Source organism: Pseudonaja textilis, chromosome 7 (assembly GCF_049901715.1).
Source record: "Pseudonaja textilis isolate UNSWEBS1 chromosome 7, rPseTex1.2, whole genome shotgun sequence".
Taxonomy (NCBI): domain Eukaryota; kingdom Metazoa; phylum Chordata; class Lepidosauria; order Squamata; family Elapidae; genus Pseudonaja; species Pseudonaja textilis.
In genome coordinates, this window is record NC_141996.1 from 4,166,258 (window position 1) to 4,192,174 (window position 25,917).

The 25,917-nt window shown below is 43.7% G+C and overlaps 1 protein-coding gene across 3 annotated transcripts in view; it reads right to left on the bottom strand.

Annotated features, from left to right (window-relative positions):
* UVRAG (UV radiation resistance associated) overlaps window positions 1–25,917 on the bottom strand; it is a 90,371-nt gene that overhangs the window by 12,290 nt on the left and 52,164 nt on the right. For all 3 annotated transcript variants that reach the window (XM_087937805.1, XM_087937807.1, XM_087937806.1), the window contains 4 exons: window positions 24,659–24,746; window positions 23,445–23,505; window positions 20,613–20,778; window positions 9,017–9,095 (listed from right to left, as the gene is read on the bottom strand). In XM_087937805.1, coding sequence (XP_087793931.1) covers window positions 9,017–9,095; window positions 20,613–20,778; window positions 23,445–23,505; window positions 24,659–24,746 — 394 coding nt within the window. The remainder of the gene's footprint in view (window positions 1–9,016; window positions 9,096–20,612; window positions 20,779–23,444; window positions 23,506–24,658; window positions 24,747–25,917) is intronic.

Here is a 25,917-nt window from a genome sequence, read left to right on the forward strand (position 1 = left end):
CCATTTCTTTGTATGTGTGATCTGCGCGCCAAATTCTCACTTTCGGAATTCCATTTGTAGCTTCCTTTTCATCTTCCAGTAAAAGAAGAACTTTGCTCTGAACCATGGAGTCTGAGTATTTCTTTCTTGGATTTTGAAAGGAGCACATACCGACAGGAACATTCTTTGCAAGGCAGATCAGCAAAGAAAAAACCCCTAAATTTATCTTCACTAGGGAAAATTCTCTTGAATTTCTTAACAGCCGGTCATTCAAACAAACAGCTAAAGGAAACTCTGTTTCAGGAACTCATTTACCAAAAATCGAGTAATAATATCCCTTCAAGCTTGGCTGATCTCAAAACAGCCAAGCAGGATTGGGGCTGGTTCATAGATTTTAGGCTGCAGACTAGATCGGGAAGTGAAAACGGCAGACCAGAAGAAGGCAAAGTAAACCATTTCTGAGAAAAAGGGAATCTACTGAGCAAGCTAAGACGAACCCAAACAAAACACAATTCTGCACTGTACCTTAACGCCCTTTCAAATTTTACTTTAAAAAAGCAAAAACACCCGTCACAGGTGGGCATTACCCACGCAATACACCTCTTCGCGAAAGCTCAGCTTTTCAGATTTTAATTTGGTTAAAAAAAAGGAAAGGAAAACAAGCATCAATTCAAAATATAGCACCGCTTTATAAGACCTTGGTAAGACCACACGTGGAATATTGTACCCAGTTTTGGTCACTGTGTTATATAAAAAAAAATGTCGAGGCTCTGGAAAAGGTCCAGAGAAGAGCAACAAAGATGATCAGGGTTGCAGGAATTGAGTACGTCTAGTCTAGTGAAAAGAAGGACTAGGGTTGACATGATAGCAGTCTTCCAATATCTCAGGGGCTGCCCCAAAGAAGAGGGAGTCAAGCTATCCTCCAATGCACTTGAAGGCTAAACAAGAAGCAATGGAGGGAAACTCATCAAGGACAGAAGCAACCTGGAACTAAGGAGGAATTTCCTGACAGTGAAAACAATTTATCAGTGGAACTGGTTGCCTTCAGAAATTGTGGGGCTCCAACCCTACAACTTGGAGGTTTTGAAGAAGATATTGGACAACCATTTGTCTGAAATGGCACTATAATTTTCTGCCTGAGCAGAGGGATGGACTAGAAGACCTCCAATGTCTCCTATTTCTATTTCGTATTGTATTGTATTGTATTGTATTGTATTGTATTGTATTGTACTCTACTCTACTCTACTCTACTCTACACTACACTACACTACACTACACTCTACTCTACTCTACTCTACTCTACTCTACTCTACTCTACACTCTACTCTACTCTACACTCTACTCTACTCCACTCCACTCTACCCTACCCTACCCTACCCTACTCTACTCTACTCTACACTCTACTCTACTCTACTCTACTCTACTCTACTCTACTCTACTCTACTCTACTCTACTCTACTCTACTCCACTCCACTCCACTCCACTCCACTCCACTCTACCCTACCCTACTCTATTATCTCATCTCCTATGCAATATTCTGACCTTCTAGTAATGGAGAGAAAAACGATGAGGGAACTAAGACTGACTTTTATTTGCAGACTCATTAAAGTTCTCTAATTCACAACTAATTATTTGATATATGTCTTGAGTTAAGAGGGCAACTTAGAAGGGCTGTGAGGCCTTCACATGTTTCAAACTCAAAACACACCGACCTGGGTTTTAAGTCTTTGCAGCTAGACCACTTATATTACAAGCGGAAACCTCCTCAAACTTTATGCTTTTCTATTTACATAAACTTTTCAATACCATTAAGCAATGTTTATCAGATTTCGGCGCAAGAGCGTATTGTCTTTATATGATCTCACTTGAAGGGAACTCGCTCATTAATCTAAGAACTACATCAAGCGGTTTTTTTCTTCTTCTTCCCCAAAACGGTTAAAAGTTCACAAGGCCAAGAAAATCTGGAATTGAAACAAGTTATGTTTGCATGAACGGTAAAAGGTTTAACGTTACACTGAAAACAAAAAGATCTTTGCAGTCCAAACTTCAGATCTGGTATTAAAATATAGATGTCAACAAATTTCAAACTGGAACGAGGCTGGTTTAAGTACTAATCTGATATACGGTCAATTCCTGAACTGAGTGGATGAACCAATAATCCGATATAAGGCAAGAGAATTCTCCCTTCAAGAGAACAAATACCTTTCAGGCATCTTGCTAGAATTCAAGAGAAGGCAAAACTGAAACAAACCAGGATTAATTTTTCACCCTGACTGCCCTTGTAAAATTCCCTGTTGCTCTTCGCCGCCTACCTTTTAATTCCATAGGATTAGCCAGTGTTTTTTATTTCCTAATTGACATTTTACAGATAGTACTTGACTTACATCTGTTCACTTAGGGACTGTTCGAAGTTACAGCACTGAAAAAAGTGACGTTTTACAGACTTACGACCCTGTTCTGACCAAGGCTTCCTGAGACCGTAATGAAGTACATGCTTAATCCAAACAACTCATTTTATTTCAATGCTGGGAATTATGTGCATTCCCAGCCCGTAATGAGTCCCAAACAGTCCCTCGAGATAAGCACCCACCTTTCTCTCCTTTGAATGGCTGCCAACAACTATAGTGCCAAATGAACTGTAAAAAAAAGCAACCGAAGTACGAAGTCCATACAGAGCTTCAAGGTTTAATCCGATCGGAGTGAATGATGTTGCTTCCTGCAAAGGTTTCTCTACCTTTGCACTTCCTTTATACCTTATGGGAGGGGCAATCCTAGCTGCTCTTGCCTTCTGGAAGCTCTGTGCATACGCGCACTGGGAACAGGCTCCCCTTGTTCCTCTTCCTCACTGCTGCCAGACTCTAAAGGCTCCGGAGTCAGCACCCCACTCCCAGATGGTCCTGGCCCCATCTCTGCATCGGATGCAGGACCCTCGTCTGAGTCCTCCCCAGACTGGTCCCCGTTCTTCCCAACTGTCCGATTCTGCTGCCGTCTGCACAGGCTGCCAGCAAACCACAACAGACCCTTGCAACATCCCCATGATCAAAATCACCTGACTCACATTTACGACGGTTGCAGTGTCCCTGAGGGAGGGGGGGTGTCACGTGATCCCCATTCGCGACCTTCTAACAAGCGAAGTCAATGGGGGAAGCCAGATTCCCTTAACGACAGTGTTAAGCGGTTTGCCGAACAACTGCAGCGATTCACTTAACGACTGTGGCAAGAAAGGTCGTAAAACTGGGTGCCTTTGCGGGGGCGAGCCGCTTACCAACGTTAATTTGGGGCTCATTTACGGCTGCGAGGACTGCCTGCACTGACAAAATACCCAGGGGATACGTGTGGCTGTCTTGCCTTCCGTAGTTCAACGCTTTCTCCACCTGTCTTTTAGTTTCCCTAATTTTATTTTTTTTTCCACGAGAAGACATAAGGACAGCATTTCTTTGGCAGTGATGCTACTTTTACCGTCAATCCTGGGTCCGCTGGGAGAATTTCCTCCAATCCTGGAGAAAACTATCCACCCAACTTTTCTGCCCACATACTTAATGGACATAAAAACAGCTGCTAGTTATTCTTTAAATCGGTGCTGACTGCAGACACTCCTATTGCCAATGTAATCCTGGAAATGCAGCTGAGATCTTCCTTGGCTTCCCCAAATCAAATCGCAGATGGAACGAAGGGCAACAGCCAAATGCTGCTCCATCCAACTGTAATACTCCTCCCTCCTAATTTCCCACCATTTGACAGTCAGCTTACTTAGTTCTCTTATCGATGTTTAAAATGAAGAGAAAAAACCCTCCACTTTATTGAATTCTTTGTCTTATACTTCTGGCTTGCTATCTTGCAAAGTTTTTTTTTTTCTGCTATGATGTGTTCCTGTTTGTTTTGCTTCTTAAGTTAATAGCGCTTTTTTTTTAAAAAAAAAAATCCAGGCTACGTCCTAACGATATTTCTTATTAGCTCGATACTTGTGCTTCGCTACAGAACCATGTGGTCGGGGAAGTAAATAAGGGGAAAAATTTCTGCCTCTGCAAATGAAAAAATTCAGCATCCATCAGTATTCATCTGGCAAGCGTCCTGTCGGTGTGTGAGAGAGTTGAGGGCTGTTTGGAAACTGAAGCAGTATTTGCTGTGTTAGCAAGGAGACAGCAAGGAGCCTGGGCGTGGCTTAGCTCAACTGTTCTGTAGTAAAGCTGCTTGGTGCTGTGAAACTAAAACTCCTCTCCTCTGCTTGTGTTTTGCATTTGGAACCAATTTCTTTCCAGGTGGGGAGGGGGAGCAGAACTCCTTAGCATCCGAGCGTGTTAGTAATAATAATAATAATATAGGAAATACTCTAAATGCTCTGATGGTCATTTCGAAAAATCCTTTCTGAGCACCTAGAGGCAAGAGGAACATACGTGCCAAATTTCAAGTTTGTAGGCTTTATGGTCCTGGAGATTTTGTGATGATGCATGAGGGGTATTTCACTTTTATATAGATTTCTGACTTTGCAGGATCGAGGGCCAGAAGAAATGAAACGAAAGAGAGATCCTGTCAGTCTAGGCAAGCAACTGTAGACCAGTTCAGTATTTTTTTTTTAAAAAAAAGATCTGTACTAGGGTGAGGGAAAAAATAGAGATGCTGCCATATCAAAGTCAAGTTTGCTTAGCTATTATGACCAGGCACAAGACGTAATTGCAGGATTACTTGGAAAGGGTCCTTAAGACCACTAAATGCTATTAAAACAACCCAGTGAAGGTTTCTTCCACTTGAATACATCCAGTGAAGGTAGAAATAGCCCTCAACCTGCAGCTATAAGTCATCAGATGGGCTGGTTTTGCCAAAAACCGGAAGCAAATGCCAGTTTTCAATAAAATAATAATAACAATAAAACATGGTCACCGGACTGTGGGATGCTGCAAATGGCTGTACATGCGTCATTGAGTTAGTAACACGGATGTTAAGTGAATCTGGCTTGTCTGAAGGTCGCAAAACATTATTGCATGACCCTGCAACCGTCATAAATACGAGTCAGTTGCCATGCCTGACTCAAATTGTGAACACCGGGATACCGCAAACAGTCTTAAGCTGCTTTCTTCAGCGCCCGTGTCACTTCAGACAGTCAATACACAAACTGCTGTAAGTCGAGGACGCTGTACTATCACTTGTGCATATATATATATATTTTGGTCTTTTGCAAATTCCTAATTACAGACCGTTTGGTTTTATTGCAACCAGTTTCCAGTTCTTAGCAGTCTTTTCTTGCACGGCTGTAGGAAGTTAGCCTTGCGTCAGAGAAACGAAACAAAACAAAACCCGTTGCAACTTTGGTTCCAAGTAATAACAGGAATCGCTGTGTGTGATTAGTTATGACTTCTCAGAAAGAAAAAAGAGAGAGAAAGGGGTCCTTTTAAACTCAACAGATGGAAGCCATTATCAACTAGCCGAAACAGAGCACGCTGATATACCATTACCAACGCCCATAATGACCTGCAGGGATTGTTATCGACCTGCCTAGAATTCCACCTTACGTTCTCCGAGGAAATCGGTTTGTGGTTTCGCGTTGTTCCTCGGCTGCAAATTTCACAGAGATTCCGTCTCCTCCGCTCCAGGGAAAATGTTTTTGATTTCCCGACGATTCTGCTCTGTGTATCTCGGTCCTCTCTCTTACACACACACAACCCCAAGAGGAATCTGGGAGTAAGATGCAGGTCGTTGAAGATCCAGCGTGAAGGATTGCCAGTAACTTTCAAAAGTACCGAAGGCAAACTATACATGTCCCGGGATAACGTTGCAGGATCCAATCTGAGCCGGTCATTGGGACTGGAGGTTTATTCTTTGGGCTCATGCAGGAGTCCATCCTCGGGGATCTTCCCTCTCTCCAGAATATATATACACTGGCCTGTTCTATGCATTATATTTACATGGTTTCTGCTTGTGAATAGCTTTAAGTTATTAAATGTAACGGTAAAGGTTCCCCTCACACATTCGTGCCAGTCGTTCCCGGCTCTAGGGGATGGTGCTCATCTCCGTTACAAAGCCGAAGAAGAACCAGCGCTGTCCGAAGACGTCTCCGTGGTCATGTGTCCAGCACATGACTAAATGGCAAAAGGCGCATGGAACGCTGTTCCCTTCCCATCAAATTGGTCCCTATTTTTCTACTTGCATTTTTTACATGCTTTCGAAGTGTTAGGTTGGCAGAAGCTGGAATAATTAACGGGAGCTCACTCCGTTACGTGGCGCTAGGGATTCGAACCGCCGAACTGCCGACCTTTCTGATCGACAAGGCTCAGCGTCTTAGCCACGGAGCTACCACGTCCCCTTAAGTTAACTAAGGTGTTGATGTCTGGATATTATAAGTTGATAGTTTTTGGTTCCTTGGCTCCAGCTTCTAGGTATTAGGGCCTTCAGAAAGTATTCAGGTCACTTTTGTCAAGTTTGTTATGCTGCAGCCCAATTCTACAGTTGTTGAAATTTCATTTTTCTTCTCATTAATCTGCATTCAGTATCACCCCGTCAGGACAAAAGGAGAACCCGAATGTTAGAAATGTCTGTGCATTTATTAAAAAGAAAATGCTTTCTGAATGCACTGTACCTGGTAGGCCGGTGATAAATCGGCACTCGTACTGACTGACAAGGGCCCCGTTTCCCAGGCTATTTTTGTCCCTGCTCGGCCGACAATCATGGTAGCAATAGCACTTAGACTTATATACTGCTTCCCAGTGCTTTTACAGCCCTCTCTAAGCAGTTTACAGAGTCAGCATGTTATACCCACCTCGGAAGGATGGAAGGTTGAGTCAACCTTGAGCCAGTCTGGATTAAACTGCTGACAGTGGGCAGAATTAACCTGCAATACTGCATTCTAACCACTATGCTACCACAGCTCGCTCCTTCCTTCCTTCGTCCTTCCTTCCTTCCTTCCTTCCTTCCCCTTCCTTCCTCCCTCCCTCCCTCCGTCCCAATAGCCCTTAGACTTATATACCACCTCACAGCATTTTACAACCCTCTCTAAGTGGTTTACATTGTCAGCCTCTTGCCCCACAACAATCTGGATCCTCCTTTTACCAACTTCGGAAGGATGGAAGGCTGAGTCAACCTTGAGCCTGGTGAGATGAGATCTGCCAAACTGCTAGCGGTCAGCAGAAGTAGCCTGCAGTACTGCACTCTAACCACTACGCCAGGGCGGCTCAGCACCGCAGCTCGACAATCATGGTAGCTGTAAAATTGAACCCATGCCCTTGCTCGTTGCCCTATGAAAACTCCCCATCTACTCGCTCACGTTCTCATAATCTGGTGCCTGATTTCCTCCCTAACTGTCCTGCATAGTCGCAAGGACAAGCCGTACAGGGAATCTGCTAAATCGCACTCAAAAGTTAATTCCAGCTGCCAGTAGAACTATCTAATGAGAGTCCATGCTTGTTTATATTTCTGATCCAGGGATACTTCAGTTCAAACCAATAATTGGTTCAAATAAAGATCAACAGGGTTAAAGTGAGCCTGCAGCTTCTTACTTTCGTACGGCCTTCAGCTGCCCAAGTTGGCACCCAATGTGGCCACAATCGGCAAAGAATGACTGAACTTATGAATGGAGAATGCTTCTGGTCTAGAAATCCCACAGCGATGTGATGGTAGAAAAGTACAGGTGGTCCCTCATTTAACAACCACTTGTTCAGTGACCATTTAAACTTGTGACGGCGTTCTGCGAGTGGTCCTTATGAGCAATTCTCAAAGTTCCAAAGGGCCCCCGCAGTCACACCATTGCGATCTGGCTGCTCAACAACAAAACCTGGATTTCTACTCCTGATCGCAATTTGCGATCTTCCCTGCTGGCTTCCCTCAAAGTCACTGGGGAAGCAGGCAGGAAGTCAGTCATGATCAGGTGAGTTCTTTAACGACCCACAATAATCAGCTTAACAGGGGGCTACTGTTAAACTGCTGTTGCTGTATGGCATGGCCACGTGATGTCATGCTTAAAACCGCATCGCTTAGCCATGGACGTTCCAATAGAGGAGAATATCTGTAGCTCAGGGTTGAGATGAGGTACTTCTGTGAGCGGTTGGTTTTCTTGTAGATGTTTTGTTACCCAACTAGGTAACATCGTGAGTACTAGAAGGGAAGTGGGATTTGCAGGGAGGAGGAGGAGGAGGAGAAAGAGGAGGAGGAAGAGGAGGAGGAGGAGGGAGGAGGAGGAGGAAGAGGAGGAGGAAGAGGAGGAGGGAGGAGGAGAGGGAGGAGGAGGAGGAGGAGGGAGAGGAGGAGGAGGAGGAGGAGGAGGAGGAGGAGGAGGAAGAGGAGGAAGAGGAGGAGGGAGGAGGAGGAGGAGGAAGAGGAGGAGGAAGAGGAGGAGGAGGAGGAAGAGGAGGAGGAAGAGGAGGGGAGGAAGAGGAGGAGGAGGGAGGAGGAGGAGGGAGGAGGAGGAGAGGAGGAGGAAGAGGAGGAGGAGGAGGAGGAGGAGGAGGAGGAGGAGGAGGAAGAGGAGGAGGAGGAGGAAGAAGAGGAGGTGGTTTGTAGGGTCCTTGATGCTCTCTCTGAGCATGGTGGTTTTCTTGCAGACATTTTGTTACCCAACTAGGTAACATCATCAGTGCTTGGGGGAGGAGGAGGAGAAGGAAGAGGAGGGGGAAGAGGACAACGACTATAGAGTCCTTGGTGCTCTCTGATCATGGTGGTTTTCTTGTAGACATTGCATTACCCAACTAGGTAACATCATCAGTGCTAGAAGGGAGTGGTGTTTGCAGAGAAGAGGAGAAGGAGGAGGAGGACGATGGGGTCCTTCATCCTCTCTCTGAGCTTGGTGGTTTTCTTGCAGACGTTTCGTTACCCAAGCTAGGTAAAATCCATCAGTGCTCTGATAACGGTGCTCAGCACTGAGGATGTTACCTGGTTTAGGTAATGAAACGCCTGTAACAAAACCACCAAGCTCAGAGACAGCACCAAGGACCCCTCAGTGGACATTCCAATCTCAATTATCGTCATTAAGCAGGACTTCCTGTAACAGCCTCCTCCCTCTCAGCCTCCACTCTTCCAATACAGAAGGCTAATCTGCTTAGAACGAACATACCTGTGCAATATTTTTGTTCAGAAGGAAGACGCCATAATCAAACTGTAGTTTCTCTCCTCCTTTTAAGTAGAGTGGAAATCTGAAACAGAAAGAAAGGACAGGGTGAATAAACCATACTTTTTTTTGCCCTCATCCCCTCCAATAAGGAAACCCACAGGTGCACCGTTTCCAGAAGCCTGAAAAAGAAACGACTTTATCTATGTATATATTTATGCCTGCAGGTATGTGTAGATTTCCTCCTGCACAGTTTGCAGGTAGCAATCAGTCTAGCCAGCAAAACTGTGGCCTATTACAACGGGTAGAATCTTTGTGGGACGTAAATGTTCTACAGACATTGTTTACCAACAATGTCAGTAAGCAATATACAATGGTACTTTGGTATTCAACAGCTTTGAAACTCCTCAAAATTGGTACCCATTGCATTTTGATGCGAAAATTGTGTCCCAGTACTCATAATTTGTTTGGTACTCAACACACACGCTAGAACTTGCCAGTGTTGGCTGCCTTGTGACTCACTGCAGTATTTCTTATGGGAAAATTTTTTTTTGTTACTCAGCGTTTTTTGGTGTTCATTGTGCCTCCCGGGAATCAATTAGCAATAAGTACCAAGGTATCATTGTATTTATAGCTAAGCCAATATCCATCATTTCAAATAAAAGCCATCAACGAGATATGCTTTATACATACATCAATTGTAGACTGTGTTGTTTCTCTGTGTCATGTATGTGGGTATATGAACAATTTTGTTATTTATTTAGTCATGTTTATGCAATGTATATTGGAGGTGGTGACCCTTTGAGGGCTGTATGCAATGAAGTTTCCTTTTAATGTATGCCGATTAGTGTACATTCAAAGTGACAATAAAGTTAGTCTAAGTCTAGAATAGTTAAAACTATGGAACTGCCCAGCAATTGCCTTGGGGTAACACGGGCAGCTAATAAATTTTACAAATAAATGAATAAAAGAACAGTAACCAAGTCAGGATTTCAGTTGTACAATACTTCAAACTCTTGACGGGTTGCCTCAAGTTGAGGAACACAAAATCACTCTGTTACATATCCAAGCCAGCCTTAACTAGCAAATCTTTAACTGCGGAGTAGAAAGGTAAAAATACATTTTAAATAGACGTAAGTGTGGGAAAACGCCACCATCAATTTAGGGATGTAAAACAGTGGTCCCCGACTTTCGTGGCTTGGTGACCTGGCGGGGGGTTGAAAGGGGAGCTGCCCTTGTATGTGCAAGAGTGCCGGCCTGCCACTCTGGCAAATTGAGCTGCCTGTCATATCATCGTCTTCGTTTAATGACCCCATAATCCCTTACAGGGTGGAGTTTGGGCAACTGGGATGGAGCTGGGCGTTTCCTGGCCGGATGCCCTTCTTGTCGCCAGTGCAGAATGTTGTTCAGCAGATATATTCTCATGGTGCACACAGAGAAGAAATTTTTACCTCTACCTAGGATCGAACTCACAGCCTCCTGCTCCATCTCTAGGCCACTGCACCTATGCCTGCGTGACCTATAATGGAGCAAAATTCATTTAACAACTGTCTCGCTTAGCAACAGAAATGTTGGGCTCAACTGGGGTCGTATGTTGAGGACTACCTGAACAATAAAACGCAGCATCCAGTACTTGGGCGATGATCAACATCTCGGCTAAACTATCCAACTCGGAATCAGAAAAGAAGCGGAAATATTGGACCGAGTTCCTAACATCTTGTGTCTCCTCTTAAAAATGATGCATTTTTGTCCAAAAAGGTTCTCAGGCTGAAATATTAGAAACAGAACACATGAAAGCTTAGATCACTACAGAACTATGTAGTGAAGTCACTAGAACTAAGCTGCCTCGGTTTGATGCATATGAGAATATTCTCATTTTGTGGATAACAACACCCTGTTGGCAAAAACAGTGATTTATTACACCTCAGTAGACCTTAAGCTTAAAAATACAAGAAATTCTGCCCAATTTCTTTTGGCTTTTCTATTAAGCAATCAGCTAAGGATTTTTTCCACAATCCTTCTTGAGAGCCCTCCTAGTCATAACTGCGGGAGAAAAATAATAACATTTGGAACCAAACGGTTTCTTTTCACCTATTCATCTCTTTTTTGATTGTGTAACCCCTCTCCTTAAACAAACACTTCCAAAACGCATTCTCCCTTGGCTTGGGAGCTTATGTTGTTACTCAGTGCAACTCAGTGATGGTGCAGAGGTTAAACTGCAGCACTGCAGGCAAACTCTGCCCACTGCCAGCAGTTTGATCCTAACCAGCTCAAAGTTGACTTACCCTTCTGAGGCAGGTAAGATGAGGAATCAGATTGTTGGGGGCAAGATGCTGACTTTGTAAACTGCTTAGGGGGCTGTAAAGCACTGTGAAGCAAGTCTATAAGGAAGGAAGGAAGGAAGGAAGGAAGGAAGGAAGGAAGGAAGGAAGGAAGGAAGGAAGGAAGGAAGGAAGGAAGGAAGGAAGGATGGAGGATATATAAGAAGGAAGGCATGAAGGAAGGAAGGAAGGAAGGAGGGAGGGAGGAGGGAGGGAGGAGGGAGGGAGGGAGGGAGGGAGAGAGGAAGGAAGGAAGAATGGAAGGAAGGATAAATAATGGAGGGATATATAAGAAGGGAAGGCATGAAGGAAGGAAGGAAGGAAAGCATGAAGGAAGGAAGGCATGAAGGAAGGAAGGGAAGGAAGGAAGGAAGGCATGAAGGAAGGAAGGAAGGAAGGAAGGACGAAGGAAGGAGGGAGGAATGGAAGGAAGGATAAATAATGGAGGGATATATAAGAAGGGAAGGCATGAAGGAGGAAGGAAGGAAGGAAGGAAGGAAGGATGGAAGGAAGGAAGGAAGGATAAATAATGGAGGGATATATAAGAAGGGAAGGCATGAAGGAGGAAGGAAGGAAGGAAGGAAGGAAGGAAGGAAGGAAGGAAGGAAGGAAGGAAGGAAGGAAGGTAAAATGAGGACCAAGATTGTTGGGACCAAGAAGCTGACTCTGAAAACCACTTAGAGAGGGCTGTAAAAGCACTGTGAAGCGGTATGTAAGTCTAAGTGCAATTGCTGTTGCTATCTTGACTTGTTCACTATGTAGTTTGACTTGTTCGATGTATAATTAGAAGAAAAAATACATAACGTGTATTTGTAGACCTGTCAGGTCAGTCGAATACTATCTATTAAAACAAAGCTGAAACAATCTATTCTATTTTAAAGAAAAATCCTCTTCAGATTAAACACAAAAATGCTCTCCCAGGTTATCAAATGTAAACATGCAAAGGACAGCCCTCTGTAAACAGTACATTTAGTGAACATTGTAAGTTATAACAGCACTCAAAAAAAGTGACTTATAACTGTTTTTCATGTATATGACTGTTTCAATGTCACATGGTCAGGTGATCAAAGTTCAGATACTTAGCAATGGGCTCATATTTATGAAGATTGCAGTATCCTAGGATCACTTTTTGTGATCTTCTGGCAAGCAAAGTCAATGGAACAGCCAGATTAATTAACAACTGTGTTACTAACTTTAACAGCTGCATAGATTCACTTAACAAGCGTGACAAGGAAGGTCGTAAAATGAGGCAAAACTCACCCAACAACCATCTCACTTAATAGAAACCTTGGGCTCCACTGTGGTCGTAAATTGAGGACTATACCAGTATTGTGAAATTCTGTGGTTTATAAACTTTATATTCTAAGGCACTAGTTTTATATGTACCAAAAGGCCAATAGTTATGTTTATAGGGGGGTGTTTCTTAATCTTAGCAACTTTTTAAGGAGTCTGGACTTCAACTCCCAGAATTCCCCAGTCAGCCAAATAAGATGGCTGGGGAATTCTAGGAGTTGAAATCCAAACCTCTTTAAAACTGCCTGGGTTGAGAAACGCTGCTGACATCTGCCTTTAATCCAAACTACTGTACTTGTAAAATACCAAATTGTTTTCTAACACCTCCCACCTGTTTCTAATCTCACATTTTAAAAAGTCAACAAGTGGTTTAAGAGAGAGCCCGATTTTCTTCTAATCAAACAGATTGCTTGAGTTTCAAATTGAACCTGGAAAGCCCAAAGGAAACACAAGTCCAAAAAAGAAAGAAAGAAAGAAAGAAAGAAAGAAAAAGGCTTGGATGAAGGAGTCTCGAGTAAAAAAAAAAAAAAAGAAGTCCTCTCAACACAGAATGATGGCTTGAACTTCGATTCACGGAGAAGTCAAAATGTGGAAACGATTCCTTTTTCTGAGCGCGATTCTTCCACCAAAATCATTGGATTTAAGCGTAATGGCCGTGCAATTTTGTGTGTTGCGCGTTAAGGAAGGGTGGGGGGGAAATGTTGCAGGCCTTGGATTCTGGCACGCTTCTGAACCCCCTTTTACAACTCTGGTTAATATCGGTGGAAAGAAAAGAGGATTGGAGATTACAACGGAGCAATCGGCCACATTTCAAGCCATTGCCCTACTGCCCTTCTTCCCATGGGCATCTAATGGAAGGAAAATAAATAATGATTATTCCCTCCCACTTCTCTTAGCTTGGTTTTTCAACTTGATTCTTGATTCATGATTCTCTTCCCCCACACCAGATTTAATCCTATTCTAGTTTCGGAGTTGTTGTGCTGCCAGAAAGGTGTACGGACAAGTGTCCTGAGCCCCTTATATAATTTCTTTTCAAATTTCTGGAAAAAAAATAATAATGGTGCAAGCCCACAGCAAATTTCCTCTCCCAAGTCCTGGGTTTCGTAGTTTACCAGTCTTCTCACATGCGTTGGAAAACAAAATAATTGTAGTAGAAGAAGAGAGCTTAGGTGGGGGCAGAGTTAAATGTGTCATTGGTTTATAATCCTTACGTTGCCACAAACGTTCCAAGTCTCAGCTCCTCTTGAATTCCACTGACTCTTAACTAAGGCCAATTTAGTGCTGACCATTAGTTGACCAGATTCTTGTGTATAAACTGGAGCAATAAATCTTCCAAACTGAAACTTAATGTATGGCACTGATCCTTTGCGCTTGGCAATAATTTGTTAATTGATGGGAAAAAATGGTTTACAGCCTTCCATATTAGGGCTGCTCCTAAACATTTCCTTCTTTTTGATATATTTTCTTCCAATATGTAGGCAGAAGAGAGGCAAAGACGAGCATTCATATCAAATCCTTGTCTAACACACAAGGCCTGTGGGGTGCTTAGATCTGGCCCGTGAGGCCACCCTGGGAACCACAAAGGACCGGCCCGCGATGCCTCGGGCCAGCGAAAATGGAGCATGGAGCCCTCCCAAGCTCCATGATTGCTGGCAGCGGGTTGCAGGAGGCTGTCGCAGCTGAAAACGGAGCTCAGGAGCCCATTTTCATTGGCTGAGTGCTCGGGCCACCACGGGTGCCCCCAACACAAGTGACATCGAGCTGGCCACACCCACCCCGGCTCCCCGAGGTCACACGCAACCCTGATCTGGTCCTCAATGAAATCAAGTTTGACACCCCTGCCTTAAAGGGGGTCCCCAATCTTTGCAGTCTGGCGGCCCAGGCTGGGGGAGGAGGGGAGGGGAGGGGGAACCGGGCCATGCAATTGACACCCTGGCATGCGTGTGCAGCTCAATTTGCGCAAGTGGCGGGCTGGTGTGCATGCTTGAGCATGCAGCTCGACTTTTGCAAGTTGAGCTACGTGCATGTGTGCATGCGTGCTGGCCTGCCATTCACACTCGTGGAGCTGCCGTTCCAAATAGGTCCAATTGTGGACCGCAACTCCGGGGTTTGGGACGACTGCTGCAGGATCCAATCTGGGTCGGTCACCGGAGGTTTTTAGTCTTCTGAGCTTTCGGACTCATACTAGAGCCCATCCTCAGGGAATAGCAATTTTGTCTCTTAACACTCTGCTAGAGAGAAATTCCCTGAGGTTGGGCTCCTGCACAAGTCCGAAAGCTTGGAAGACTAAAAATCCCTGGTCCCGGTGACCGACCCAGATTGGATCCTGCAACTGTGATGACCCAAAGGGGTGTGGTACAAAGACAACACAGTCAGATAATCAATAAGAGTCCCTTTATTAGCTCCAACTTTGCCCCCAATGTCCTGGTTACCTTCTGGGGTGGAGGAAAACTCTCCCAGGGACAGCCTTTGGATGCAGGGAATCAAGCCCAAAACATGGTCAAGAAAAACTGTAACTATAAGTCCAAGCAAGGCAAGATGAGATATTAGTCCAGCAGGGCAAAAGAAGGGATTCCAGACGTGAAGGCATAGTAGTAACTCAACGCAGTTGGGAGGATGCCAAGAACGCAGATAACCAAAATCAACACAAGATAAATTCACGTTTGTTCCAAGCAGACACTGCACTCAGCTTGCATCTCTTTTAAACTCTCAATCCCAGGTGTGGCTAATGAAGGGAATCAGGGCCCTTTCCTCCCCCGTAAGCCACACAACCCTCATTGTTCTCTTCTCCATTCCTCCCTGCGTGCCCTAGGATGAAGAGAGGGTAGGGCCTGGTTCTTCCTCTGAACTCCCTCTCCCTTGTTCTACCTCTTCCCTGCTCTGCCCAGCCGGACTTTGCCCTTCCCCAGTTTTCTCCACAGCCAATGAAGCCACACTCAAGTTCCCTATCAGCTGTTCAGCTTCCTCCTCGGATTCAGACTCCAACAGGGGCATGACAGCAACATTATCTTGGGACAGGGGTGTGATGCTAGTTCGCCTCCCCGTGGTTCACCCTGGATAGCGCGGTGGTGTGAACCAAATGACTAGCAACAACTGGCAGCCAGACTACGTTGAAGAATTGGCAGTTAGCAACAGTTGGCAGCCAGACATCTTTGTAGAGCTCCTGGCTCTCTCAATACACGGCAATGGATTAACCACTTTGATGTCAACACACAGTGGGAAGCCAACTGGGCTGCTGTACACCCAGAGACAAGACAGTTACGTAGATGACCCTACACAAAAGGGGCCAGGTTTTGACTTCCCTTGCCAGCAGTGGTCAACTCTGAACAGGATCCGTACCCAACATGGTGTCTGCCAGGACTCATTGTTGAAGTGGGTCTCGTCTTTATCCCCAGTGTGACTGTGGTGCTCCTCGACACCACATTGTGTCCGAATGTCCATCCAGAGCTTACACCGCCCAATGTCTGATTTTTCTTTTTTCAACATAGACCATCCTGTTCTTGAATGGCTGGATGGACTGGACACTGACATCTGAACTACTATTAAGTCCATGTATTTGCCATACGCTAAATCAATCCATCAATCTTGGGCTATGCCTTCATTTGTGTTACTGCATCATGGAATCAACAGCAAACAACAGTACATCTGTCCCAAAGGTGCTTTTTTTCAGGAGACAACTGGACTTTCTTGTTTTTTTTCTTTTGAAGACGTTTCACTTCTCATCCAAGAAGCTTCTTCAGCTCTGACGGTGGGGAATGGGAGGATTTATATTCCTTGCGGACAGTTTACCAGTTGCTTCCTGAAAAAGCACTTTTGGGACAACCATGACCTGGATGACTGAGAATCTCTACAGGCTTTTAGCCATACAATTTGGGATGAATACCCTTTGGATGGTGTGGGAGTAGGAATGGATTCCCCCCCCCAAAAAAAATTGCAGACTACAAGAACCAGGAGCACTACTCAGGTGACCCCATGGATACAGATGGTGGCCTCAACGACCCTCTAAAAGGATGCAAATGACCAGCTTGTCCTGCAAGGACTATAAATCCTTCCATTCCCCACCACCCAGCCAGAGCTGAAGAAGCTTCTTGGATGAAGAAGCGAAACGTCTTCAAAAGGAAAAACAAGGAAATTGAGTTGCCTCCTTGAAAAAGCACCTTTGGGATCACCATGACCCGGATGACAGAGAATCTCTACAGACTTTTAACAGTACATCTAGCGAATATTCCTGCTGAAAACATTGTGGGACACTTGCACGAAGCAGCTCATTGGTTGGGCAAATCAGAAGCAGCTGCTTTGCCATCCTATAATGAGAACGAGACAGTAAACTTCATTTCGCCAAGGAGGTCTTGGCAATAACCTACCGAATGTGCTACTTGCAGAAACCTGAAGAGGTTTTAATTCTTCTCTTTTTTTAAAAAAATAAAAGAATAAAACGTGTTTTACTGACTCCTGTTTAGCCTTCTGTACCTACTTCCAAAGGGCTTGTATTTCCTGCGGCTTCAACACTCGTTGGAAGTTTCACAAGGCCTCAGAGCTTCGCTTCTGGCCAGTAAGCCAACATGGTTAAGTTGCCGTTGCCTTCAGCGGGGGTGGGGTGGCTGCAACTGAGCTGCACGTGTTGATCAAGAGGGTCTTTCTTGGAAAGTAAGTACCACCGACAAATCAAGCTACCAAAACTATCAACGAGCTCTTGGTCGCCTAGAATTGCTTCTGGCTAGATTGGTGGCATAAAAGTTTGATAAATCGGTGAAATGAAAGGGAGAAGATACTCCTGGGTAAATTAACATAGCTTTGCTATGAGATTTTCTTAGATTTTCGGGTTAAGACTTTTTTTGCAACAAAAAGGAAGCCTTTAGTTCTAAAGGAAGGCTAAACACTTACAGGCGCTCAAGTCAGATTCTTGAACCTCAGTCAATTGGCCTAATTATCTACGAAGATCGAGAAAGAATGGGTTTAATTTCCAATTTACGAGACTGGAGTTAGCTGACATGTGTCATGCTCAGAAGGTCGCTAAGGTTAGAATGACCTAAACACCAAATCTGGATTGGTTTGCAAAACACTGTAATTCCTGATCGGTTGGGCTGATACTGTTGAGTCACTTGTTTAGGTTAGTGAACAGTTTTACATACTGGGGTTAAGTGGGTCACAGAGAGGTTAGGTTTGCTCTGATATATAATATCTGAGCAGCTCTGTTGCAGCCTGTAATTCTCCTCCCAAGAAAAATTCAGAACTACTGTGGGAATAACGCTTCTGCGGCCAAACACAGCGAGATTTGATAGTCTTAATTAAGGGAAGACTTGGATTCCCACTGGATTTTCTTCAATGAACTTAACCTGAAGCAATTTACACCAAGGAAGAAACTCCTTGCAAAGAAGATGAAAGCCCACTTAAGAGTTTGTTTCTCGCATTCTGAGAGTCCCTCAGGTGTGGTTTTTGTTTGGTTTCTTAGCAAACTCCCAAATGTGCTTTCATGTGTTTTGAACACTGAGGCTTCCATCTAGCCACTCTGTCTATAAAGCCCAGACCGATGGAAGGCTGAAGTGATGGTTGTCCTTCTGGAAGTCCCATCTCCAACCATTTGTCTGAAATGCTACAGGGTTTCCTGCCTGAGCAGAGAGTTGGACTAGAAGACCTCCAAGGTCTCTTCTGCTCTCTATTCTGTATTCTGTATTCTGTTCTCTATTCTACCCTCTATTCTGTTCTATTCTATATTCTTTTTATATTCTATTCTATATTCTCCATTCTATTGTGTATTCTATTCTGTTCTCTATTCTACCCTCTATTCTGTTCTATTCTATATTCTTTTTTATATTCTATCCTATATTCTCCATTCTATTCTGTATTCTATTCTGTTCTCTATTCTATCCTATATTCTGTTCTATTCTATATTCTTTTTTATATTCTATCCTATATTCTCTATTCTATTCTGTATTCTGTTCTCTATTCTACCCTCTATTCTGTTCTATTCTATATTCTTTTTTATATTCTATCCTATATTCTCCATTCTATTCTGTATTCTGTTCTCTATTCTACCCTCTATTCTGTTCTATTCTATACTCTTTTTTATGTTTTATTCTATATTCTCCATTCTATTCTGTATTCTACTCTGTTCTCTATTCTATCCTATATTCTGCATTCTGTTCTCTATTCTGTTCTCTATTCTGTTCTATTCCTATTCCACAAAGGATCTCTGGAGCTCAGGCAGTGACCACTGGGTTCCTGATCACCTCTCTTACTAAAACCCTTCCCCCCTGATTACTCAATTTGACCTGGCGACTTGGGACAGTCCTAATTGCGCCCAATTTCTTCTTCCATCTGAGAACTATGGAGGCCACTGTGCTCTTAGGAACCTTCAGTGCAGCAGAAACTTCATTGTGGCTTTCCCCAGATCCGTGCCTTGCGATAATCCTGCCTCTGAGCTCTGCAGGCAGTTTCTTTGACTTCGTGGCTGTTTGCTTTGCTACAGTATGCACTGCCAGCGGCGACTCCTTCTCTAGATAAGGCGTGTGCCTCTCCCTCTGAACATTTTTTTAATTAAGTTATAAAGTATTATAAAATACAAAAGTAAACAAAAGTGCAGTGAGGGGGGAAGGCGAAAGGAAAAAGAAAAGTGAGAACTGGTAGGGAAAAGAAAAAAAGCATTGATGTCCGACTCTCTCTTTTGCAGTAGAACAAGGATCCCCAACCTTGGCAACTTTAAGATGTGTGGACTTCAAGTCCCAGAATTCTGGAACTTGAAGGCCACAAGTCTTAAAAGTTGCCAAGTTTGGAGACCCCTGCAGTAGAATAAGGCATTAAGCATCAGATCACAGCTTTTTGCTTTTTCATTCTTGACAAATGTCTCTTTTCTTTTATGTACACTGAGAGCATTTGCACCAAGACAAATTCCTTGTGTGTCCAATCACACTTGGCCAATAAAAGAATTCTATTCTATTCTATTCCATTCTATTCTATTCTATTCTATTCTATTCTATAATAGTATGAACAAGTCATTTCTATGAAGGTCTGCCTGTCTAATCTATAAAACCCAAAGTTAAATTTTCATTCTTTTCCACATCAAGCATGAAGTCCAGAAGCGATTCTATATGGAAACAACAGAGGTGTGTGTGCGCTTTTCCAAATCGTGTCCCCGGTCGATTTAATGTACCTCAGGTCGACTCCATTCAAGGTATAAGAAACACGTCAGCAACGACCAAGAGAAATGGGAGGCTCCGGAGCTAAATTTCATATGTTGCTGCAAAAGGTCCGAATACTTACGTGATACTTCAGTTTTCTTTTTTAACAAATTTACGGACAGTTCTAGTTCTAAAATTCTGTTCTTGCTTTGTCATTATGGAGGTACTGAATTAGTGAGGAAAAAACCACGAATTTCAACAAATGTAGGATCAGGCTGCAGCATACTAACAAAATGGGCAAAAGTGAAGTGGGGTTTTGAATTATGACAGAGCACCCTATGTCATAAAAATGTATTGTTTGCATTTTTGTTGTTAAGAATAACTGCAAAACAGGGATACGCAGGTAGTCCACAACTTACAACTATTCATTTAGGCACTATTCGAAGCTACGGCAGTACTAAAACCAGTCCTCACACTTATGACCATCGTAGCATTCCCACTGTCACATGACCAACATTTGGGAGCCTGGCCATCAGCACATACTTATTTAAAATGGATGCAGCCTCCTGGGATCAAGTGATCGCCACTTGCAATCTTCCCAGCTGGCTTCCAACAAGCACAGCCAATGGGGGAAGCCACATTTGCTTCATGGCTGCACGGTTCACTTAACAACTGCCTTGCTTAGCAACGGAAACTATCCAAATTGTCAAGGGACGACCTTTAAGCAACAAAAAAACACCGTATTATCCTTTGATTAAGTCAAGGGAATACCTTTAAGCAACAAAAAAACAATAACACCATATTATTATTTGATTAAGTACGTACTGTCTCCTCCTGACCCTTCAAAAGAGTTTTTAAAAAAATACTTACTCTCTTTCTTTCTCGGTCAGTTTGTCATTGATGTTATCTTTGATTGCCGATCGGGAGCCCTTGTGAAGGATTGGATACCTGAGTGGTACTTGCAAGAAGTAGGAAATCATGGAGACCAGGTGAGCCGTATAGCCCAGAGCGACGGCAATGCTCCCATCATCCTTTGCTGTGAAGAAGAACAAACCAAGAGCACCCTGTTAATCAGTCCAGCTGAACAATTCGAGCTTTAAGAGCAGGCCCCCACAGTCGCGCCCTCCGGATTTGGGGATTCGTTTTTAATTGAGGGGTTTAGATTGTATTTGGGGGCCTTCGAGTCAGAGCCGAGTCCGGTCAGACTGCCTGGAAAGATCCTTACAGTTTTCCTGGCAAGGTTTTGGAAGCGGTTTGCCATTGTTTGCTTCCTAGGGCTGAGAGGAAGCGATTGGCCCAATAAGGCAAATGTATGGGTGGGACTAGAACTCACAGTCTCCTAGTGATTGGCCCAAAGTCACATGGCTGTCTTTCATATTGAAGGTGTGACAGTCTCCCAGTGATCGGCCCAAAGTCACCCAGCCAGCTTACATGCCTAACTCAGAACTAGAACTCACAATCTCCCAGTGATCGGCCCAAAGTCACCCAGCCAGCTTAAATGCCTAAAACAAGACTAGAACTTACAGGCTCCTAGTAACTGGCCCAAAGTCACCAAGCCAGCTTACATGCCTAACTCAGAACTAGAACTCACAATCTCCCAGTGATCGCCCAAAGTCACCCAGCCACCTTACATGCCTAAAGCAGGACCAGAACTCAGTGTCTCTTAGCAATCAGCTCACAGTCACCCAGCTGGCTTTCACGTCGAAGGCGGGACTAGAACTCACAATCTCCTAGTGATCAACCCAAGGTCACCTAGCCTGCTTTTCGCACGTCGAAGGCGGGACTAGAACTCACAATCTCCTAGTGATCAACCCAAGGTCACCTAGCCTGCTTTCACGTCGAAGGCGAGACTAGAACTCACAATCTCCTAGTGATCAAGCCAAGGTCACCTAGCCTGCTTTCATAACTAAGTCAGGACTAGAACTCCCAGTTTCCTGGTGTTCTAGTCCGATGCATTCATCACTACACCAAAACCGGCTTAATTGAGGTACAGATATCAAAACAGAGTTCTTCAATAACAGAAAGAATTTGAGCTGAACAAAAGAATTGCAAATGGCAATTTTCATGCCATGCACTGCTTTTAATTTCACTCAAAGTTAGTCCTTTCATGTAGCACCTTTTCCAAAATACCTCTTGTCCAGGTAAACCATCCATGGCCCAAAAACAGCAGTCCCCTCCGGGCAACAGCCCCCGCTAGCTCATAATCTCCTTCATTTTCCTTGGTACACTCCGTTCATTCTCTTCCTTCTTCCACCCTTCCTTTTTTTTTTTTCTATACAGAAAACTCAGATTTATGGAAAACAGAAGGCTGTTAGTGGAGGAACTAACTTATAGTCCATGCGTCTGAGTTTTCTGCGTAGAAAAAAAATACATTCTACTTGTACATTCTACATTTTACTTGTATAAATTTGTGCCAAGGTTTTTTGGCAACAAGAGACAACACACAGGGGACCTTACGAAAAGAGATATTCGATTAAAAAAATAAGATTTCGTGAAAGAGGGGAAGGGGAAAAAAAAATCTATTTCGTTGGTTTAAAGCCCTCTGACCTAATGGATTAACTTTATCCTCTGTGTTTTCCGTCCTTTCCCTCTGCAAAATAAAAAGATGAAAGCAATTCTCTCTCAATGCAATCTTATTTCATTTTCCACCCCAAATTTTTTAACCGTTCTGTGGGACAATTGATGAGTTTGTAAAAACATTAACAGCCTCACAGGCACTATCAAATAGCGGCCTTAAAAAAAAATATCCAGCTGTTGAGGAATATCAAGATGGCTTCCTTTCCCTCAGCGATATCATCTCCTTTTCCTCAAGTACAATTCATGAAACATTCTATACTAGCTCGATATCCGTGCTTTGCTACGAAACTATGTGGTTGGGCTTAGTTATTGGGGAAGAAAATAAGGGGGAAAAAAATCTGCCTCTGCCTACCAGCCTCCATCGGTATTCATCTGGCTGGCGTCCTGTCGGTGTGTGAGAGAGTTGAGGGCTGTTTGGAAACTGAAACAATATTTGCTGTGTGAGCAAGGAGACAGCAAGGAGCCTGGGCGTGGCTTAGCTCAACTGTTCTGTACTAAAGCTGCTTGGTGCTGTGAAACTAAAACTGAAACTCCTCTGCTTGTGCTTTGCATTTGAAAGAGATTTCTTTTCAGGTGGGGAGGTGAAGTAGAACTCCTTAGCATCCGAGCATGTTAATAATAATAATATAGGAAATATTAATGCTCGGATGGTCATTTTGTAAAGTGCTTTCTTAGAGAGTACCCAGAAGCCAAGAGGAACATACATGCCAAATTTTTAAGTTTGTAGGCTTTATGGTTCTGGAGATTTTGTGATGATGCACGAGTGATATTTCGCTTTTATATATAGATAGATAGATAATGCTAAGATCATGCAGTTGCTTCGCAGGTTTCTTCTATGTCTGGGCAATACGGCTTAAAAACAGGGAGTAAAATACCTCAAGAATCCGGCTCAATGACCAAATCTCACAAGCTTCGCAATTTTCCAGTGCGTGTTTCTCAATATCAGCAACTTGTGTGGACTTTTAATTCCCAAAATTCCCCAGCCAGCAATATTTTTTTTTTGTCTCGACAACCACAAAAACAACAGTTTTAACATAACTGATGGAAGAGGGTAGGGGGATCTATTCCATTGGCGTGTTGCAAAAAAAATGAGATGACGAAATGAGCAGGTGAAGGCCCAGTTACCTTGAAAGTTTTCAGAATTGGGCAACTTCACTCCGCAAATAAAATAATCCTCTTGATCGTTCTGTGGATGGAATAGCAAAAAGAGAGGTCGTATCAGAGCCATGTTTGTGACAGCAAGCTAACATACATACCCTACATACAAACATATATACATGTATGTATGACTTCTAGGGAGTAGTGCTCATCATCTTCCTAGCAGAGGGAACCAGCAGTGTCCAAAGACACTTCTGTGGTCATGTGGCCAGCCAGACTATACCCCAAAGATGCACGGAATATTGTTATCTTCCCACCGAAGTGGTACCTATTGATCTACTCGCATTTTCATGCTTTCGAACCGCTAGCTGGGCAGGAGCTGGAGCGAGAGACGGGAGCTCGTCCCGTCTTGGCAGTGCTCAGGTCTGAAACCTGGGCTGTGAGCTTCCCAGCTGACAAGCCCAGGGTGTTTAACCACTGAGCCATCGCAACCCTTATGTGCAGCCCCTTCCATTTTACATCGTATGTGACCGCCCGGTGCTAGCCGATCTCTTCCTCCAACCTCAATTATTTCAATCAATACAATGGGAGAAACTACAGGCAGCCTTGGGCTTACAGCTACTCGCTGAGTGACCGTTCATAGTTCCAGTGCACTCAAAGAAATGACCAATGGCTGTTTTGCACACTTCAGCCTCCCTGTGGGTCACGTGATCAAAATTCAGGTGCTTGGCAACTGGCATGTCTTTATGACGGTTGTAGTATCCCGGGGTCACAGGATTCCCCTTTTGATAACTTTCTGAAAAGCAAAGTCAATGGGGGAGTCAGGTGTCGCTTCACAACCGCGTGATTGTCTTAAAAACCACAGTGAATTCACTTAACAACGGTGGCAGGAAAGGCTGTAATTTGGGGGCAGAACACACTTGACAATGGTCTTGTTTAGCGATGGAAATTGTGGCCTCCAGTGTGATTGTAAATTGAGGACTACCTGTACTGGCCTCTCTCATCCCTATCACCCCTTCGAATTTAAGACCCCAGGAACTGAATCTGGAACTACAGGGATGCAAAACCTTACGTACCAACTCAAGAACTCTAGGCTGCTTGAACTAAGGTCATTTTTGTTCATCGTGGATAGTTAAATGTTTAGGATAACGGAAGTTCAGACTCTCCTCCAGCATAAAAGCTGGACACTTTAACTAAATGCCTGAAATTGGCCTTCTTAGAAAAAAAACCCCATCACTCACCGTATCAATAGGATAAATGCAGGAAAGCTCAGAAAGCAATTGCCTGCGCCTGATGGTCAGCTGAGCATTGGTTTTCAAGAACTGCTCTCTAAGGAAGGAGACAGAAAGCGGTCAATTATGCAGGGATGATTTCCTGAAGGAGCTGTCAACACCCTTATTCTGAGAAATTACTCTTTTCTGCCTCACTGAGAGAGGTGCAGTACTGTTAACTTTCAATATCCGGTGTAGCTGGCTAAAATGGCCTACTTTAAGAAGGATACCATTTCCCGTGTAATGCGCTGACATGGCTATTAGGGGGAGAAAAAGGTGGCTTGGGAAGTTTTAACCTAGGATCTGGCTCATTAAAGAAACTCCACAAATGAATTTATCCGGGCGGAAGGGATGCCTGAGGAAGAATGTCCAATTAAAGGTAGCAAAAAGAGTTAATTTCTGGAAATGGTTCCCACCGTGAGGACTTCTTGAAAAAACTATTCTTAAGGTGCAGCGTAGAAGAAAAATTCACGGGAAAATGAAAAAGACAAAAGATCGGTCACTGTTTGCTGTCTAAATGCCTTCCTTCACCATTAATGAGGGATTCCAATGTTTTAATTTGTAACGTTGGGTGTCCAATTTACAATTTGTAGTATTCAATAGGTATTTCCTTAAGATCCTGGGCCACATTTCCACTTCAGCACTTGATCAGTAGGGGCTGCAAGCCTTATCTAGCTCCCATGAAAGGAGAATTATCTGCTAACTGTACATTTTGTTATTGTTATTATTGTTTTCAGTCACAAAGTTGTGCCAGACTCCCCATGACTCCCAAGGACCATAGTACACACACCCCCGCCCATCCTCCACTATCTCCCTGAGTCCATCCAAACCCACCTCCACTGCAATCAATGACACTATACTTCATTTATTAGGCCAAGTGTGATTGGACACACAAGGAATTTGTCTCCGGTACGGAAGCATTCAGTATGCTTACAAAAGAACAGAATATAATAATAACAAACACGCCTGACATCAGTATCGTGGAAAAGAAAAAAAAGTCTGGTTCATGGATATTGCGATACCAGGTGACGCACGAATTGAGGAGAAACAGCTAAAAAAAAAATTTAAAAATCGCAATTTTGCAAATTGAAGTTAAGCGATGGTGGAAGAAAAAACCAGTGATTATACCAATAGTAAGAGGAGCCCTTGGAGCATGGATACATGGAAATCCTGAACTTATTACTCCTGAATATCCTGACTTTGCACACACACACACAAAAACACCAAAA